This window comes from Musca autumnalis, unplaced genomic scaffold, assembly GCF_047663935.1.
Source record: "Musca autumnalis isolate F117 unplaced genomic scaffold, ASM4766393v1 scaffold_5, whole genome shotgun sequence".
NCBI lineage: Eukaryota > Metazoa > Arthropoda > Insecta > Diptera > Muscidae > Musca > Musca autumnalis.
Genome location: NW_027412088.1, coordinates 206,932,699 through 206,950,385, shown reverse-complemented (window position 1 = coordinate 206,950,385; position 17,687 = coordinate 206,932,699). Strand labels below are relative to the sequence as shown.

Sequence of the window (17,687 nt, the reverse complement as noted above, 5' to 3'; positions counted from 1 at the left end):
ATAAAAATAGGCATGAGCATGTTATGCCTATTTTTATAGCTTATAGAAAAATTAAAAAATAATAGGTGTCATCTTGGTGCAATGATAGGCACACGCGTCTTGCAGACATCCTGTATGCCCGGGTTCAATAGCAAAAATGCTCCCCAGCGTAATGCTGACGACATTTCCTTTCAGCCCTGTAAAACTTTTCTAGAAGTGGTGTTGTTAGACCCACCGTTCGGACTCTGTTCGGTTATAAAAAGTAGGTCCCATATCATTGAGTTAATGTGATTTGGGGTGCACTCATTGATATGAGAGAAGTCTCTCTTGTCCCTTCGAGGCTGTTTGTGAGAACAATTATATTCTAACAATTAAAACACATTAATTATTTGTTATTTATTTTGTTTTGTTTGTAATTAATAACTATATTTTTGTTTAATAAACATTTAAAGTTGTTGTTTTGTTTTCACATTTTATCTTCTTCTTCTTTATGTTTTTAAATATATATAATCATTTTCGGTCATTTTTTTAATTTCTTGTTGTATATTAGATTAGTTTTCATTGGTTATTTTTCTTTATTTTTCCATTCTTTTATTCTTTAGTATGTATATATGTATAATTAAATGTAAATAATATCAATTTGTTGCTAGAATAATCAATGATCTATTTCTTGTCATAGTTTTGATTTGAACTAAAAACAAAACTTTACGTTAGAAGAACAATAATAAGATTAACAAATTTATTTAACTAATGTTTGTTTTTTGTTTGGTTGTCAATTTTTTAGTTAATATCTTCTTTATGTAGCCTTTTGCAGGAAAACAAACAAAAGAAACCCTTAGTTTAAAGATTTGGATAGTTTTGTTTTGTCATTTACAATTTTATAAAGTGTCGTTTTGTTAAACCATTCTATATGAACTTCGTTTATTTTTGTTGTTCTCTTTTTCATTAAAACATATAATAATTTATGTATAATATTACAATAGTTTATAAGTTATGTTTTTTTTTAATATTTTGTTTAGATAATTTAAACATTTAAAATATTTGATTACAATGAGGCGGATTTTCATAATATCAATTTGTTTCCTTTTTACGTTCAAATCTTCTTCTTCTCAAATACATACTTCTCTTTACTCTTCGCACACTAAATCTCTGTTTATTTTTGTTTTTCATAACTCCCATACTCTTATCCATTTTAGCATCATTGTGTTAATCTCTTACATTATAACGGGTCAGAGAGTTGTTGTTTTGTTAGTTTTAGGACAGTTTATTACATACATTTACTCTGTGTATAGTATATATGTAATTGTGTGTGTGTGTAATAAAGGTAATTAATCTTTGGTTTTTGTTAAGAATGAGTGGCATATTGTTGCATGTTATATTTATGTATGTATGTATAACTTTATTTGTTTTGTGTATATAATGTATATATTTTATATATGATATAATGTTTTTTTGTTTTGTTAGGAGTATAAATAGAATATCTTAGAAGGTACAATACTAAGGTATGTTTGTATGTATGTATATATGCATTTTATAAATGTTGCATTTGTATTTGTGAGCGTGAGACATGATATATTATTGAGTGTATATGAAAATGCTCTTCATTTGATGTGGGTGAGAGAATGTGTGATTTATAAATGATATCAGAAATGATTGCTGATGATTTTGTGTTTTGTGGTTAGGTTTAATATCTGTCATTTATTGCACACATGTCTTAATGTAAAGCAACTTATTCTTAAAAAAACCTAAACAATTGTTTTGCAAAGAGAGGGAGAGAGAGTGCCTTGTCTATTTCTCGTTAAATTTGTGAAAGTGGTTAAGGAGTACAAGAAATCTAGTTAAATGAAATGTTTGGAAATTGGGAGATAAATTGTTAGTTGGTTAAGAGGACCAGAGAAACATTCTTATTAATAGGTGTGTCTTTTTACTTACTAAATGTAGCTAATGTAGTAATAACAATTACAGATTGTCACGTAAAAAGACACAGCTAATATTTGAAATGTTTGGGAAAGTTAAGAATATATAGGAAATAAGTCATGAACAAATTATCTTCCATAAAATAGAAAGAGAACAAGTAAAAAAGTGTCAGTCGGCTTTGCCGACAGAGGTATTCCCTCAGCCAATGTAAATTGAAACTTTCATTTAGGGACAGTAGAATGTATTTAGTGTCTCTTCAGAATTTTGTGGCCCTTTTGGTCATTTGAACTTGCCTATAAAAATGTGGATTATGAACTAACTGCACTTAGACACAAATGTTGAACCTTTGTGGGGCAGGTACCCTTAGGGAGGACCGATATCGGCCATTTTAGAAGTTAAATTAAATTTTGACAAAATATTAGGAGATCCAAAGTTTGGACCAAATTGGTTGCACCATTCAAATGATATCGTCCTAACATTTTAGTGACATTTTTAAATATTGAGGAAAAGTACCGGAAGTTGGGGATCGGTATTGCCCCATGAAACTAAGTTTGGATATGATATGACGAAGACCAAATGTTTGACCAAATCGGTTGAACAGTTCGAGAGCCACATATGGTGACATAGGGATATTTTTTTTACACCTTTCGGGCTGTTTTCCTAAGAAATGTAGACTTGCCCCTGAAAAAACTTTTACCATCGTAATTGAGGCAGCGAATGCAAGTTGCTTTAACAAAAATCAAAGTGATTCGATAGCAGGTCTTAAAGTGAACTTATCCGAAATTTTGTGTGGGAGGTACCGGATGGAGTGGACAAATATAGTCCATATTTGAACCTGATCTATATCTTGTAGGTATATTAGGATGTGTAAAGTATAGACTAATTCGGCCACTCCCTTCAAGAGTTACCGTACCAAAAATGTTTCCGAAAATTTTTGAACTTTTGTGGGGGGAGGTACCTGAAGGAGTGGACCGATATGGCTTATCTTTAAACTTGAACTATGTTTGGACAAAATATTACTAAGGCCAAATTTTGGACCGAATCGGCAGATCTGTTTGAAAGTTATCTTGCGCTCCAACCACCTCACAAGGTGTCATAGGGGTTTTTCTCAGGAAGTATGGACTTGCCCCTGATGAAACTTGTACCGTCGACAGCGAATACAAGTTGTTACAACAAAAATCAAAGCGATTAGAGGGCAGGTCTTAAACTGAACTTTTCCGAAATTTTGTGTGGGACGTACCCGAAGGAGTGGACCGATTGAGCCCATATTTAAACTTCATCTAAGTCTGGTAGAACTTTCACGATGTATAAAGTGTGGGCCAAATCTGTTACTCCCTTCAAGAGTTACCGTGCGCACAAATTTTCCGAGCATTTTCGAACTTTTGTGGGGGAGGTACCGGAAGGAGTGGATCGATATAACCCATCTTCGAACTTAAACTAAGTTTGGGCAAAATATTATGAAAGCCAAATTTTGAACCGAATCGGTTACTCCGTTCGAGAGTTATCGTGCGCACCAACCAGCCAGACAGACGGACGGGCATGGCTAAATTAACTCCAAATTGTCTGAAACACATTTCGTCCAAACATACTTGGGGTCTAAAACCATTATTTCGATGAGGCACATTTTGCCCGTATGAAAGTGTATATACCCTCGTTAGCATAAATGCTGAGGGTATAAAAACGGCCTTTAGGCATTTATAAGTTCCATAGGCAAAAAAAAATTCAAAATTATGAAGAAAATCCAATTAATCTTAACCACTTTCTGCAGCTATATGTATATCAATATCTAAGTATCATATCTGTGTGTGTCTGTATTTTTAATTCGGTATTGGTGTTCTGTTGTAATATTCTTTCTCTGTGTAAACTTATGGACCATTTTATTTTTGTTGTTGTTGTTTTTAAAAAATACATTTATATTAAAAATAGTTTATACATTTATAAAGTATATATGAGTCGTCTTCAAATTTATTTATTTTTTTGGTTTTGGTTCCATGGATCTTACGATTTTGTGGTGTTTATTATTTATTTTCTTTGTGAAAAAAATAAATCAAAGAAATATATTTTTATCAAAAATCAATAAACTGATTCCAAAAAAACGAACTTATTTACTTATATTTTGCTAGCAACTAATAAATAAATTCCCAAAAATAAATACTAACAAAAACAATAAGTTAAACATTTTTAGGCCAATTTTTACGATATGTTTCTGTTAGTTTTTTTTTCATCATTTTTAGTTTAAATTTCGTCTTCTTTTTATCCTTCATTGTGTTTGAATTTTTGCTGATACCTATTTTGCTATAAAATATTTCGTTTCGTAACTCTGTTCTTAGCGCCTTATTCCGTTTTGGCTGTACATAAGGTATATAAGTGATTGTATATAGATTAGTGGAATATATTAGAGTGTATAGTATAGGTTTTGCTTTTTTGCTTTGTTTGTATTGCAGTTATAACAACTAGTGGGTCATCATCATATATAGGAAATCATTGCTTAAAGAACAAAGTTTTGTTGCTTAGGTAATTTTTTTTGTTTAACTATAAAACTTAGTTTTGTTTTCACAATAATAAGCTATTATAAATAATTATAGTTTTTTTGTACTGGATTCTCAGAAAATAACTGTAACTTGTAACATGCTGTTGAGGGCATAAACTAGATTTGTTTGCTTTCATTTATCTATGTCGGAACATTATCTAGAAAAACAAAGCCAACTAATTAATAAAACTAAATAATAAATTGGATGGGTTATGATGCGATGCAGGTGGTGGTGGTGATGGTGATTTAGTGGCCTTATTGTGTGCCAAATGGGTTACCACCGGGTATATCCAAGTTGCCACCGCTAGTCTGATACGTGCCATATGCTGTGCCATTGGGATTCATTTCATTTAAGCGGGTATTGGACAAAGCCCGAGGTATGGGATTGCTGGGTACACCATGAGGAGCCAAATGTGACGTTTCCTCAGCCACCTGGAACACAAAAATATCATTAAAATATTGACAAAATTATAACACAATTTCCCACTCACCTGACGTGGATCTTCGGTAGCCGGTATCTCGGAAATAAATCCTTCCTCCTTGCGATAAAAGTTGACAAATATAAAGAAGCCCAAAACAAACAGACAGCAAATGCCATACCAACGGAATGTTTCCGTAGTACCATAATAGGTCACAAACATACCACCAATTATTGCACCACAACCACGCCCCAGTCCATGATGTATACCCTGCAACACACCCTGCGATGAACCTCTCAAATGTTTTGGCGTATTATGGGCAATATATGAACACGAAGCAGCCCACACAGCAGCATGTGTAATACCTTGCATCAGCTCGAACGGCAACACCATCCAGGGATTTGAAATGTACGAAATATACAGGAAACGTATCACATTACCCATTAGACCCAAACACAACACCTTGACATGGCCAATTTGTGTTATCAAACGGAAACTAAAGAAATAGGCAAATATTTCCGATACATGATTAATAACGGAGGCCAGACCGAACAATGTTGGAGTGCCACCGAAATCCTGCAGATGCCAAAACAGGAAAGTGAAAATCAAACCAATGCCAAAGCCCATAAACCAGGCCACAAATAAGAACGAGGCAGTCTTCAGATCCTTGATGTGGGTCAGTACTGTCATCCATTCAGGCATTTCTTTATTCGTTTGAGCAAATATTTTCGATTCAGCGCCCATGGAGGGAGTGGGACCCGCTACCGTTGGTCCCGTTGTTACGCCGCTACTACCTCCACCCACAGCCAATGAGGGCAGATTCAATTGGGCCGCCAATTGATTCATAGATTCTTCTTCAGCTTTTTTATTTGGGTCAATGACATTCTCCTGCAGCTGGGGTTCCAAGTCCAGAGGTTCATATTTGAATGTAATTCTGGTGGCCGAAATAATGGCACATGTCATGAGTACCGTGAAAATGGCAAAGCAAACATTGTAGTTCTTTTCCATGTGACCAGCACCGCAGGGATGATGTGAAAACGAGGTAGAATGATCCAAAACAATTCCCACAATAAACATGGAAATACCCCAACCCAAGGAGCCAAACATACGTTGGTGGCCATATTTGTCGGAATCCTCTCCCAGCAGCGTGATGACAGCAGAATCGGCGAGCGTTATGGCAGGAGCGCTAAAGAATTCGCCTATTAAAATAACCAGCAAAAGTAGGAAGAAAGCTTTTTGTATATCCTACAAAGAGAAAAAGGAAAATAATATTTAAAAAAGGAAAACAAATAATAAGTTATAGAGATGGGGTCTTCAGAGATTCATTTAGAAGGTCAGGTCTTTGGATGAGTAGAAGAGAGGGATTTTTTTGAGTTTCAGATATTTTAACTACGTATGTCGATGTTGATTTATAGCTGGTTCAGCTCCTTTCGAGTAAGTTTTGGGTCAAGCGTACCTCACCTGCTTGCAATAGTACCCTTACTAGGCCGGGGCGATTTGAAAACCTTAATGGACCCTTCGCGTTTCTGATTCCTGGGTTTGAACTGAGCAAAAAAGTCCACTAGACCATATATCTACGGCGAAAATCGAGTCTCGAGCCTTTGGCATATAACAGCCAACCATTGAGATTTTCGATCCAACACACAGACAAAAATTGTAGCCAAGACAGTTATTAAGAAATCTCTGATACATGGCAAAAGCATTAAAACGCTCCTTCAGGCAGTTTTGGCCTTGAGAAGGTGCAAACTATTCGGAACATGTCGGTAAATGCCACTGTGCTACAAAAGTTGACCAGAAAAATATTAAAGCGTTCTGATGCAAAATTCTATTGTGTTGGCATCCATAGACAATGAAAATGCCTTTAGTTCGTTTGGCTCTCTTCGTTTTATTTTTTTTATAACGGTAAAAGTAGTGAAAATCTGGGTTTCTTACATTTTCAAATTTAAACGGGCATATCTTCTTTTTTCACAACGAATTTCTATTGATCCTTCTTCCTTTTAAAGAGATGAATAATCGGGATGCTCGATTTTCACCGTAGACCTAAGGTCTAGTGATCTTTTTTGTTCAGTTCAATCCCAGGAAACCGAAACGCGAAGGGCCCATTAAGGTTTTTTTTCCTTCCATACAAATCGCCACGGCCTAACCCTTACTTCTAATTTATAGGACAGCACGGGTTGTTTCTTGTAGAAAGTGACGTTTTCTGACGAAATTTTGTTTTGTGTTCAAGCTTACTTAGATTAGTGTAGATCAAGATCTCAGCAAGGTGAAATAATTGCTCACTTTAAATGTGTAAACTCCACAAAACTCCAACTATCGAAACTATCTGGGAAAGAGTCAAGCAAATCCTCTTGGGAAAGGTTATCGTGTAGTGCGATTCTCTAACTCATTTTTTCAGTTACCGACAAAAATCGGTAACTTTGAAATGCAAAATTATGAATGAAAAGTTCAAATAACAAGTAAAAAAATGTCAGTCGGCTTTGCCGACAGATATATACCCTCAGCCAATGTGAAGTGAAACTTTCACCTACGGACAAATCGAATGTATTTAAGGTCTCTTCTGAATTTTGGGTCCCTTTTTGGACATTTGAACTTGCCGACAAAAATGTGGATTAGGAATTAACGGCACTAAGACAAGAAATTTTGAACCTTTGTGGGGGAGGTACCATTGGGAGGACCGATATGGGCCATTCTAGAAGTTAAACTAAATTTTGACAAAATATTAGGAAATCCAAAGTTTGGACCAAATTGGTTGCCCCATTCGTGATATCGACCTAGCATTTTAGTGACATTTTTTAAATATTCGGGAGAAGTACCGGAAGTTGTGGACCGGTATTGCCCCATGAAACTAAGTTTGGATATAATATGACGAAGACCAAATGTCGTGCTCTCTGACATAGGTATTTTTTACACCTTTCGGGCTGTTTTCCTAAGAAATGTGGACTTGCCCCTGAAAAAATGTTTACCGTCGTAATGGAGGTAGCGAATGCAAATCGCTTCAACAAAAATCAAAGTGATTCGAGAACAGATCTTAAAGTGAACTTATCCGAAATTTTGTGTGAGAGGTACCAGAAGGAGTAGACAAATATAGTCCATATTCGAACCTGATCTATATCTGGTACATATATTAGGATGTGTAAAGTATGGATTACATCGGTCACTCCCTGCAAGAGTTATGGTGCGCACAATTTTTCCGAACATTTTTGAACTTTTGTGGGGGAGGTACCTGAAGGAGTGGACCGATATGGCCTATCTTCGAATTTAAACTATGTTTGAACAAATTTTGGACCGAATCGGCAGATCCGTTCGAGAGTTATCTTGCGCTCCATCCACTACACACGGTGTCATAGGGGCTTTTTGCATCTTTCAGGCTATTTTCTCAGGAAGTATGGACTTGCCCCTGATGAAGCTTCTACCGTCGTATGGGGGGTAATGAATACAAGTTGTTGCAACAAAAGTCAAAGCGATTCGAGAGCGGGTTCTAATCTGAACTTATCCTAAATTTTGTGCGGGAGGTGCCCGAAGGAGTGGACCGATTGAGTCTTTATTAGAACCTCATCTAAGTCTGGTAGAAATTTCACGATGTGCAAAGTATGGACCAAATCGGTTACTTCCTTCAAGAGTTATCGTGCGCACAAATTGTCCGAACATTTTCGAACTTTTGTGGGAGAGGTACCGGAAGGAGTGGACCGATATAACCCATCTTCGAACTTAAACTAAGTTTGGACAAAATATTATGATCCGTTCGAGAGTTATCGTGCGCACCAGCCAGCCAGACAGACGGACGAACATGGCTAAATCAACTCCAAATTGTCTGAAACACATTTCGTCCACACATACTTGGGGTCTAAAACCATTATTTCGATGAGGCACATTTTGCCCGTATGAAAGTGTATATACCCTCGTTAGCATAAATGCTGAGGGTATAAAAATTGACAACACTGTTGCTATCGGTAAAACTTTACGACTACTTTTTTTTGGTCGCTAACTTACCAAATAATATCGTTAATTCGAAATTATAAGGATTTTAATTCTACCGATTTTTGTCGGTAGCTCAAAAATTAGTTAGAGAATCGGACTACTGGTCTACTAATTTCACTGCGAACTACTTAAATCGTATTAGGCTCTCAAAGGAGGACTTATAGTCAAAATTTTTGCAACGAATATCAAACCCAAACATGAATTAGAACACTTTTAGATCAGTAGGACTGTCAAAAACAGGATTTTTTATTTCATATTTTACTTTTGAGGTTATGACAGATAAATATGTGTCATAACCTCACAAAACCCTTCAATAAAATATTACAGGCAATGGGGAGAAGACTTTACCTGTATAGTTGCCATATATCACCTATATATTACTATAGAGATAACTATCGGCAGGTTATTTTTTGTTGCATACTTTACGGAGCTTTTTTTGTGAGTACATGGTTTTTCAAGGCTTGAGCCATGTGATTGTAGAGATAATCTCTCTTGGCTTGATCGCCAAGAGCGTTAATCTTATTGAATTCCATCTTGTCATGTAATTACATATAATCTATTATTAAATGAGCCCCATAAGACCCCATCACTTACAAAACACTATTCGGCTGGTGAAATAAACTTACCGGTGTCCTATAAACCATACTAGAGAAAATCGGTGTTACATAGTCATTGTGTTCTTTGTCATCATAGTTGTTTACAAAACGTATATGGACGGGTGAAATGCCAGCATCAATTCGTGGAAATATGTTGCGTTTGCGCCTAGGAGAACCAAAAAAACAAATTACCCATCAATGTATTCAAAAAATGTCTGTTCCAGACTCTATAAATTCTTAATATGATAACAATTTTTCCTTTATGATATCGAAAAAATAGTAACAAAATGTAGATTCTTGCAGTTCTGGAACAGACAAACTATCTCATAATATATCTACCTTGTATGTGTTTCCTCCAAGGCATCTGGTGTTGGCTTTGTAAGGGCTGCTGTTATAGCTGATTCATTGTCAAACGATTCTACACTATCACCTTGTAAATCGGCCATATTAAATGCCGAGAGATCACGTTTTGCTCTAGTATAAGTCAGTATAAAACCAGTAGCATTGCGTTCTATGCATTTAACCGGCTCTGGTTTGATGAAACTTAGCGGTATGGTGAACAAAATCCAACAGGCCAAAGATCCCAACAATAGCTTTTTACCCTGACGGCATCTAATAAAGAAATTAATTTAATATATATTTTATTTAAGAATCCTACATCACAACATACCTATCTGCATAAGAACCCCAAAATGGCGCCGATAAGAACTCCACAAATGGACGCATACCAATTAAAATACCTGAAAGAATAAGCAAGAAAATTATTAGAAGAGAAATGTTAGGTTATGTTAAATTATTTAGCAACACATTACAAAAGTGAGGTTAAAAGGGGTCATATACATATGTCATAACCTCACTTTTACAATAATAACAATTTCCTTTTTTATGTTTTGGTAAAGGCGATAATGATCATATGTTAGAATTTCAGTTGCTTTTCTGTTTTCTGATATTCTTTACGGAATATTCCTCTTTCGAATACTTACCACACTGTCCCGGATTCATGCCCATTTGTTTAAAATAAACACCCATCAATGGGAACAGGGAACCAAATGCAGCATAAAAGAAAAAGTAAAAACTTTTCACCGGTATCAATTCATGTTCTGTGGGGCCGAACAGCATTTCCACAACATCAGCATGACTGCGAATTTTATTGGTAGCTTCCTTGGGTTCAGGATAACTAAAATACAAGAACATTGCTAATATACAAATTCCATTACATCTCTTCACAGAATTACAAAACTTACAGAGTTGGATCCACCTCTCCCTCAGCCTCAATATCAACCCTGGGTCTAGCAGCAACACCATAGGGTTGTTGTGGTATGGCTCCGCCACCCATATTTTGTCCATAACCTCCTGCATCTTGACCATAACCGCCACTTTGATCATAACCTCCTCCATAATCACCAAATGTTGGTGGTTGTTGTTGTTCGAAACCACCACCACCTCCACCTAAGCCAGCTGGATTACCAAAAGGATTTGCACCACCTCCATATTGATCCATTGTGGAGTTTGTTGTTTAAACCACTAGTCCACCAATCGTCGTTTTGTCACAAACAGTTATAGCCGGCAGCCTTACAATTCAACTAAATCAATAAATAAAAAAAGAGGATTAAATTTCGAAATTGTAAGGGATTTATGAAATCTAAAAGTAAACAGTAAAAAGTAAGAATATATCAGGGATATACCCTCAGCCTCGGACCTAAAGAAAAGAAGTAAACACAATACTTCTGCCGATTATAGCGTTTTTTGAGTAAAAACCCAGACGAGTCCTTAAACTGCTCTCTTTCTCTTTCCAAATTTTGTGTGGGAGGTACCTGTAATAGTGGTTCGATGTTCGGACACAATCCGAGTATGTAAGAAATAATACCATGTACAACGTTTGGACCAAATCGGTTTCTCCATTCGAGGGTTATATTACGCACTACCGAATTTAGTTGGTGCCGACAGGTTTTTTTGGGCCATTATCTCAGGAAGTATGGACTTGCCCACGAAGAAGTTGTTGTAAAAAATTAGAAACGATCCGAGACGAGCTTTTAAACTGTACTTTTTCCAAATTTTGTGTGGTACACCAAGAAGTATACCGATATAGTTCATATTCAAAACTGATATATACTAGTGTTGGGCAATCTCGTTCATTGAGCGGATCGATCTTTTTCATTCCGTTCACCAAAAAGATCCGGGTCGTTCACTTCGTTCGTTGGCTCTTTTTCATTCAACAATACATTTGACTGTATTATTTTCTTTTGAAGTCGTTCGTTCTCTGCTGCATATGACTCCGTCGTTCTTTTCACCGAATCGTTCTTTTGAAAATGTTCGTTCACGAATGACACATTGTGAGCTAATGGGGGGTGGTTTTGTTTCTGAACGTAGTGGTGGTGGTTTTGATATGAATGAACCAGACGAACGAATGATGCAAAAGAAAGATATGACCGAGATGTGCTACTGAATGAGGTGAGTTACTCAGCGAGAGTAGCTCTCTGAATCATTGTTTGTTTTGTGTGGAAATTTGTGCTGCTTGCGCTAACGTTGCGTTTGTTTAGAGTTTGAATGCAAAACCAATTCTGCTAATTTTGTAAGCAGCAATGACTCGTCCATCGGGGATCTATATGAACGATATAAAAGAATGAGCTGGATACGGATCCGTTCGTTCTTTTCACGGAATCGTTCCTTTGAGCCGGTTCGTTCATGAACGACGCAACTCTAATATATACCTGTTCTCTCCCTTAGAGAGTTATCGTGCGCACCATTTTAGCGACAGTTTTTTTGCCGGACTATGGGGGAGGTGCAGGAAGGAGTGAACCGACATGGCCTATCTTCGAACTTAAACTAAGTTTGGACAAAATATTATGATCCGTTCGAGAGTTATCGTGCGCACCAGCCAGCCAGACAGACGGACGGACATGGCTAAATTGACAACTAAATTGTCTGAAACGGATTTCGTCCAAACCATTATTTCCATGAGTCACAATGTTGGTCGTATCAAAGTGTATATACCCTCTTTAGCCTAAAGGCTGAGGGTATAAAAACTGCAATAACTTTTTTACTCGAAAGCCTTTTTCTTCCCTTTCTAAGTTATAAAAAGATTTTCGTTATAAGATACCAAGTCTTATAAAGGACCTAGAGGTCTTCGAATAGAAGCAAAGAGGTCCTCATATAGAAGACAAAGGGGTCTTCTTATAGAAGAACAAGAGGTCTTCTTATAGAAGATCAGGATGTCGTCGTATAGAAGAGCTAAATGTCTTCTTCCCAGGATTCATCTTGGTCCCTCTTTCATCTCAAGTGGACACTGACCTCCCCGTGGTGTCACCTGGGGAACTGCCTTTAACACCTGTTAAAGGTAGTGAGCTAACATGTGCCGCGCGTTCACCCATAAGAACGTTTAAAACTTGGGTTTGGGCGTCGGGTTAGTAATCCTCCCCTAGAAAAAACAGCCTACTATGATAAAACGAAAGAAAAGAAAAACAAACCCCTCTAAAGTTGACGAACCCCGCAAACGTTTTAAGGACCATGATCTGCGAATCTGCACCTGGAATGTTCGCACTCTTTACAGAGAAGGTGCAGTCTTCGCATTGGCAGACGTACTTGAAAAGTACAAGGCCGATATTACTGCCATACAGGAAATACGATGGATTGGGAAAGGCGTCACAACAACACCTAAAGGTGACGCACTGTATTATAGCTGCCATGACGTAAAGCATGAATTTGGTTGCGGATTTGTAGTTAGTCGGAGACTAAAACATCTGGTATCCAGCTTCACCCCAGTGAATGCAATTCGAATAAAAGCTAAATTCTTCAACATCAGCTTTATTTGCGCTCATGCTCCCACTGAAAGGATGAACAGACCAAAGATATATTTTACGATCGCTTAGAAGAAACATGCCCTGCCCATGACATTAAAATCATTCTAGGCGATTTTAATGCCAAAATTGGAAAGGAAAATATCTTTGGCCCAACAGTCGGGAAATTCAGTCTCCACAGTGAAACATCTGACAATGGTATGAGGCTGATAGACTTTGCAGCTGCAAAAAACATGGTAGTTAGCAGTACCAGATTTAATCATCTCGATATTCATAAGGGCACCTGGTTGTCTCCAGATCAAAGAACAAGTAATCAAATTGGTCATGTTGTGTTAGATGAAAGACATTCATCGAGCGTGTTGGATGTACGTTCGTTCCGAGGCGCAAATATTGATTCGGACCACTACCTTGTTACAGCAAAGTTACGTACCCGTCTAAACGTTGCAAATAAAGCACGAACAGGCACAACGCGGAAGTTGGACATCGATAGGCTGCAAACACAACAGATAGCCACAGCATATTCCACTCAATTAGCCCAATTGCTTAATGAGAGCAGTCCTTGTCCCGATAACATAACAACACAATGGCAAAATATTGCCCACTCCATGCAAACAGCCGCAAAATCCATACTTGAATACCAGAGACCTCCACAAATGAAACCATGGCACGACCAGGAGTGTCGTGCTGCTACCGAAGAGAAAAATGCAGCATATAGAGCTACTTTACAATCAGTAGCAACGCGTATCGCACGAGAGAGATATCTGGAGAAAAGGAGAGAAGACAAACGTCTTTTCCGCAAGAAAAAGAAAGAAATAGAAAAGCGGGAGTGTGAAAAAATCGGTATGTACAGGAGCCAGAATGAAGTCCGAAAATTCTACCAAAGAGTGAAACATCAAACAGATGGCTTTGGTACAGGCACATCCTCCTGTAGAGACCAGCAAGGTAATCTGGTAACAGATACAGATAGCGTGCTCAGGATATGGAAGGAACATTTCTCCAATCTGCTGGTATCCAATAGTAGCGAAGACGATGATGCCACAGATCCAATCCCAGAAGATGGTATAGAATGTATACTGCCCGTCCAAGATGAGGTAAAAACAGCAATCAAGCGGCTGAAGAAAAATAAAGCAGCAGGAGCCGATGGCTTACCAGCCGAACTGTTTAAAACCGGAGGCGACGCGCTGATAAGGTGTATGCATCAGCTAGTTAGCACCATCTGGCAGGAAGAACGCGTACCCGATGATTGGAACCTGAGCATCCTATATCCCGTCCACAAGAAAGGAGATAAGACTGTGTGCCCCAACGATAGGGGCATAAGTCTTTTCTCTATTGCCTATAAGATAGTGTCAGGGGTAATGGTCAACGAAATAATTGGACCATACCAATGTTGCTTTAGACCTGGCAATTCCACCATTGATATTTACCCTGCGGCAAATCCTGGAGAAGACCCAAGAAATGCAGATCGACACATATCACCTTTTTGTCGATTATAAAGCAGCATTCGACAGTCCCTCTGATCAAAGGTATTCCATGCAAAGCTCATCCGGCTTTGTAAGATGACCTTAACTGATACTAAGTCCTCAGTTAAAATTGGAAAGAACCTCTCCGAACAGTTCAGTACCAAAAGAGGTTTCAGACAAGGAGACAGCCTTTCGTGTGACCTATTCAACATTTTGCTGGAAAAGGTAATACGAGATGCAAATGTCAAAAGAAATGGCACAATTTACACCAATAGCCACATGTTACTTGCCTATGCTGATGACATAGACATCATGGAAAGATCAGTAGAGAAAGTAACTGATACCTTTAGGAAGGTCGAATAAGAATCTGCGAAAGTAGGTCTGGCGGTAAACGGTGAGAAGACCAAGTTGATGGTGTCGACGCGCAAAGCGTCCATAGAGCTCGGACCAACTGTGGAAGTTGGTACCTATAATATGGAGGTAGTTAAAGACTTCGTCTACCTCGGCACTGCCATAAACACAACAAACAACATCAGTTGTGAAATAAGAAGAAGAATTGTATTGGCCAACAGATGCTACTTTGGTTTACGTAAGCAGTTTAAAAACAAAGCCACATCTCGTCGAACAAAAATAACACTATTCAAAACGCTGATACTACCCGTGTTAATGTATGACTCTGAAGCATGGGTACTTGCGCAAGCAGATAAGGCAGTGCTTGGTGTGTTTGAGAGGAAAATTCTTCGAAAGATCTGCGGGCCGATTTGCGTTGACGGTGAATATCCACGTCGTATGAACCACGAGCTGTATCTGCTATACAACGACATCAATATTGTTAAACGTATCGGGATGCAGCGATTGCGTTGCCTAGGCCATATCATAAGAATGAGCGATGATGAACCCGCTAAAAAGGCGTATAAATACGGACCGCTTGGCGGTGCACGCAGAATTGGCAGGCCTAAGCTTCGATGGAGCATACAAGTGGATGAAGAAATTAAAAGGCGCGGTATTCCAGAAAGCGAAGCGAAAAACAGAGAGAATTGGAGATCTTTTCTTAGTTCGGTCTATGGAACAAATGTTCTGTAATGGGCCAGCTAAGTAAGTAAGTAAATTTTTAGATCACCTCTCTCTTTATATTACAAAATCTTCCGAATTATACTTAAAGACGTCATTTTTAGTAGGAATAATTAAAAAATTAGTATTTGGTTTCTTCTCATCCAAAATCGGGCTCTTTTTGAGAGAAAATATTTTGTGGCTGGTTCCCGTTTCACTTACTATATCTTCAATATTTCCTCTTCTTCACTGTCATAATTATAAGAGCATCCTTTTGCTATAACTGTATATCCAACTTATCATTGATATCGACCCACGCACGATACCATGAAAACAAAACAAACAAAGTCATTATTTGGACTTCAGAATTAATTATTATTATTACATAAAATCAAAATAGTTATAATCATCCTTAAGAGTCTGTATAACATTCTTTAGAGAATCTTCCGTTATTACAACAGGACTTGCACATGTAAATCTCAGAGATATTAGATAACATTCTGGGATAATTTTATTTAAAAACCAGGAAAATCATGCATTTGTATTTGGCAGAATTTAAACATTAAAATCATTTTGGCATCCTCAATTGATGGCGTCACACTTTCAACCCACATGTTTCACAAGGACATGGGCTTTGTTCCCAACATATGACAACAACTAAGAATTAGAGTTAGAGCCTCACTTATTCACAATTTCATAATATTTAACTAACCCCGCAATCTGTCATTTCTATTAAGAAAAAAACTTCTTCAGACATTGCCAGCAATTGTTTACTAAACATTAACATTGGCATTTAAAGCTTAATTTTTTATATAATCCGCCAATGACCCATTCCTCTTTTGTCTGTGACACTTTTCACTTTGTTTTCGTTCTTTTTTGTGTTTCCTCTATACTGTCTGTCGCCTTGCACTTGTCAAATTTTGTGCTAGTTGGCCACTTGTCTTGGTTAGTTGGTAGGTAGGATGTATGGTAACTGTCAAAAAAATTTTGTATAGATTTTTTGTAGGTATACTCACTTCAGGTTTTCATATGGAAAACCCCCCCAAACACATGGAATAATCTGCTTAGTTTGCAAATTTTTCTTCTACATACAATAAAATTCAAGGTTATCGAGAGGATTTTCCTAGTTTTCAATGGAAAATTATATTTTCATTAAGGAAAGCATGCAAGATTTCCTTTAACACATTTAAATTTCACTACTTTTTTCTCCTTGGTAAAATGAAAATCACTGAACCAAAGGAATGTTGTAATTTTCTGTACACTTTGCCTGCCATTTGTTAGGTGTTAAACAATTCCATTTCATTTTGCTGCCTAGAAATGCACACTATTACCTCTTAAATTATTGCTTTAAACTTGTTTTTGTTTTTTAGTCATTGAATATTGTATTATTTTCTTCAAAATATTATTTTTTCTTTGTTTCCTGTTGAAAATTTACAACTATTTCTATCGATTTTACCCGTGATTGCTCTGTTTGTGTTGTACGCTCACTGTAAGGCCAGACTAAATCCTATGCTGGTGTGTTAGCTTTTTTCTTTAAACAACGTTAATGGTGGTTTGGTTTTCCTTTTCATCAAAGCTTGAAAGCTCTTCTCATATTCTTCATTTCCTTTCATTTTCGTGGACAAAACAACACAACCTAACATCCCTCAATTACCCATCCGTTGATATAGTGTTAAATTACAGTGTCTGTTAATGTATAACAGAATTTCTTCTGTTATTCATTAACAGACTACACAAAAGAATTTTCTGTTGTTTATTATCTAAATAGCGGAAGTTGTTTCTCAAATCACTCTTTTAACGGAAATGGGAATAAGAAATGATGTAAAAAAGAATAAAGGAAAGGGAAAATATTATAGAAATGAAAAGGTTTTGTGGTTTTCAAGTTTTTACAGTATTTTTGTTTTTTAATGTGTGTACTATACAAAATATCACAGACCGAGGGAAGGAAGAACGTGTAATTA

The 17,687-nt window shown here is 37.1% G+C and overlaps 1 protein-coding gene across 2 annotated transcripts; it reads right to left on the bottom strand.

Moving 5' to 3' along the window:
• Window positions 1-540: 540 nt before the first annotated feature.
• jef (major facilitator superfamily domain-containing protein 6 jef) lies at window positions 541-17,268 on the bottom strand. 2 transcript variants are annotated; one of them, XM_073988734.1, is made up of 8 exons: window positions 17,183-17,268; window positions 10,664-11,002; window positions 10,403-10,596; window positions 10,090-10,159; window positions 9,759-10,031; window positions 9,450-9,585; window positions 4,918-6,090; window positions 541-4,858 (listed from the first exon to the last, which is right to left on the bottom strand). In XM_073988734.1, exons 2-8 carry the CDS (start codon window positions 10,918-10,920, stop codon window positions 4,682-4,684), a joined length of 2,280 nt encoding a protein of 759 aa, XP_073844835.1. In that variant the 5' UTR covers window positions 10,921-11,002; window positions 17,183-17,268; the 3' UTR covers window positions 541-4,681. The 2 variants fall into 2 exon arrangements, with proteins under 2 accessions (XP_073844835.1, XP_073844837.1); XM_073988736.1 differs by having other exon boundaries at window positions 17,058-17,237.
• Window positions 17,269-17,687: the final 419 nt, after the last annotated feature.

What these genes read in the sequence shown, in the direction of transcription:
- jef (XM_073988734.1), bottom strand. Translation starts at nt 10,920, where the DNA reads ATGGATCAATATGGAGGTGGTGCAAATCCTTTTGGTAATCCAGCTGGC. An exon ending in TTGGAGGAAACACATACAAG is followed by an intron (nt 9,586 to 9,758) that starts GTAGATATATTA and finishes TGGTTCTCCTAG; the next exon opens with GCGCAAACGCAACATATTTC. An exon ending in CTACCGAAGATCCACGTCAG is followed by an intron (nt 4,859 to 4,917) that starts GTGAGTGGGAAA and finishes TTTGTGTTCCAG; the next exon opens with GTGGCTGAGGAAACGTCACA.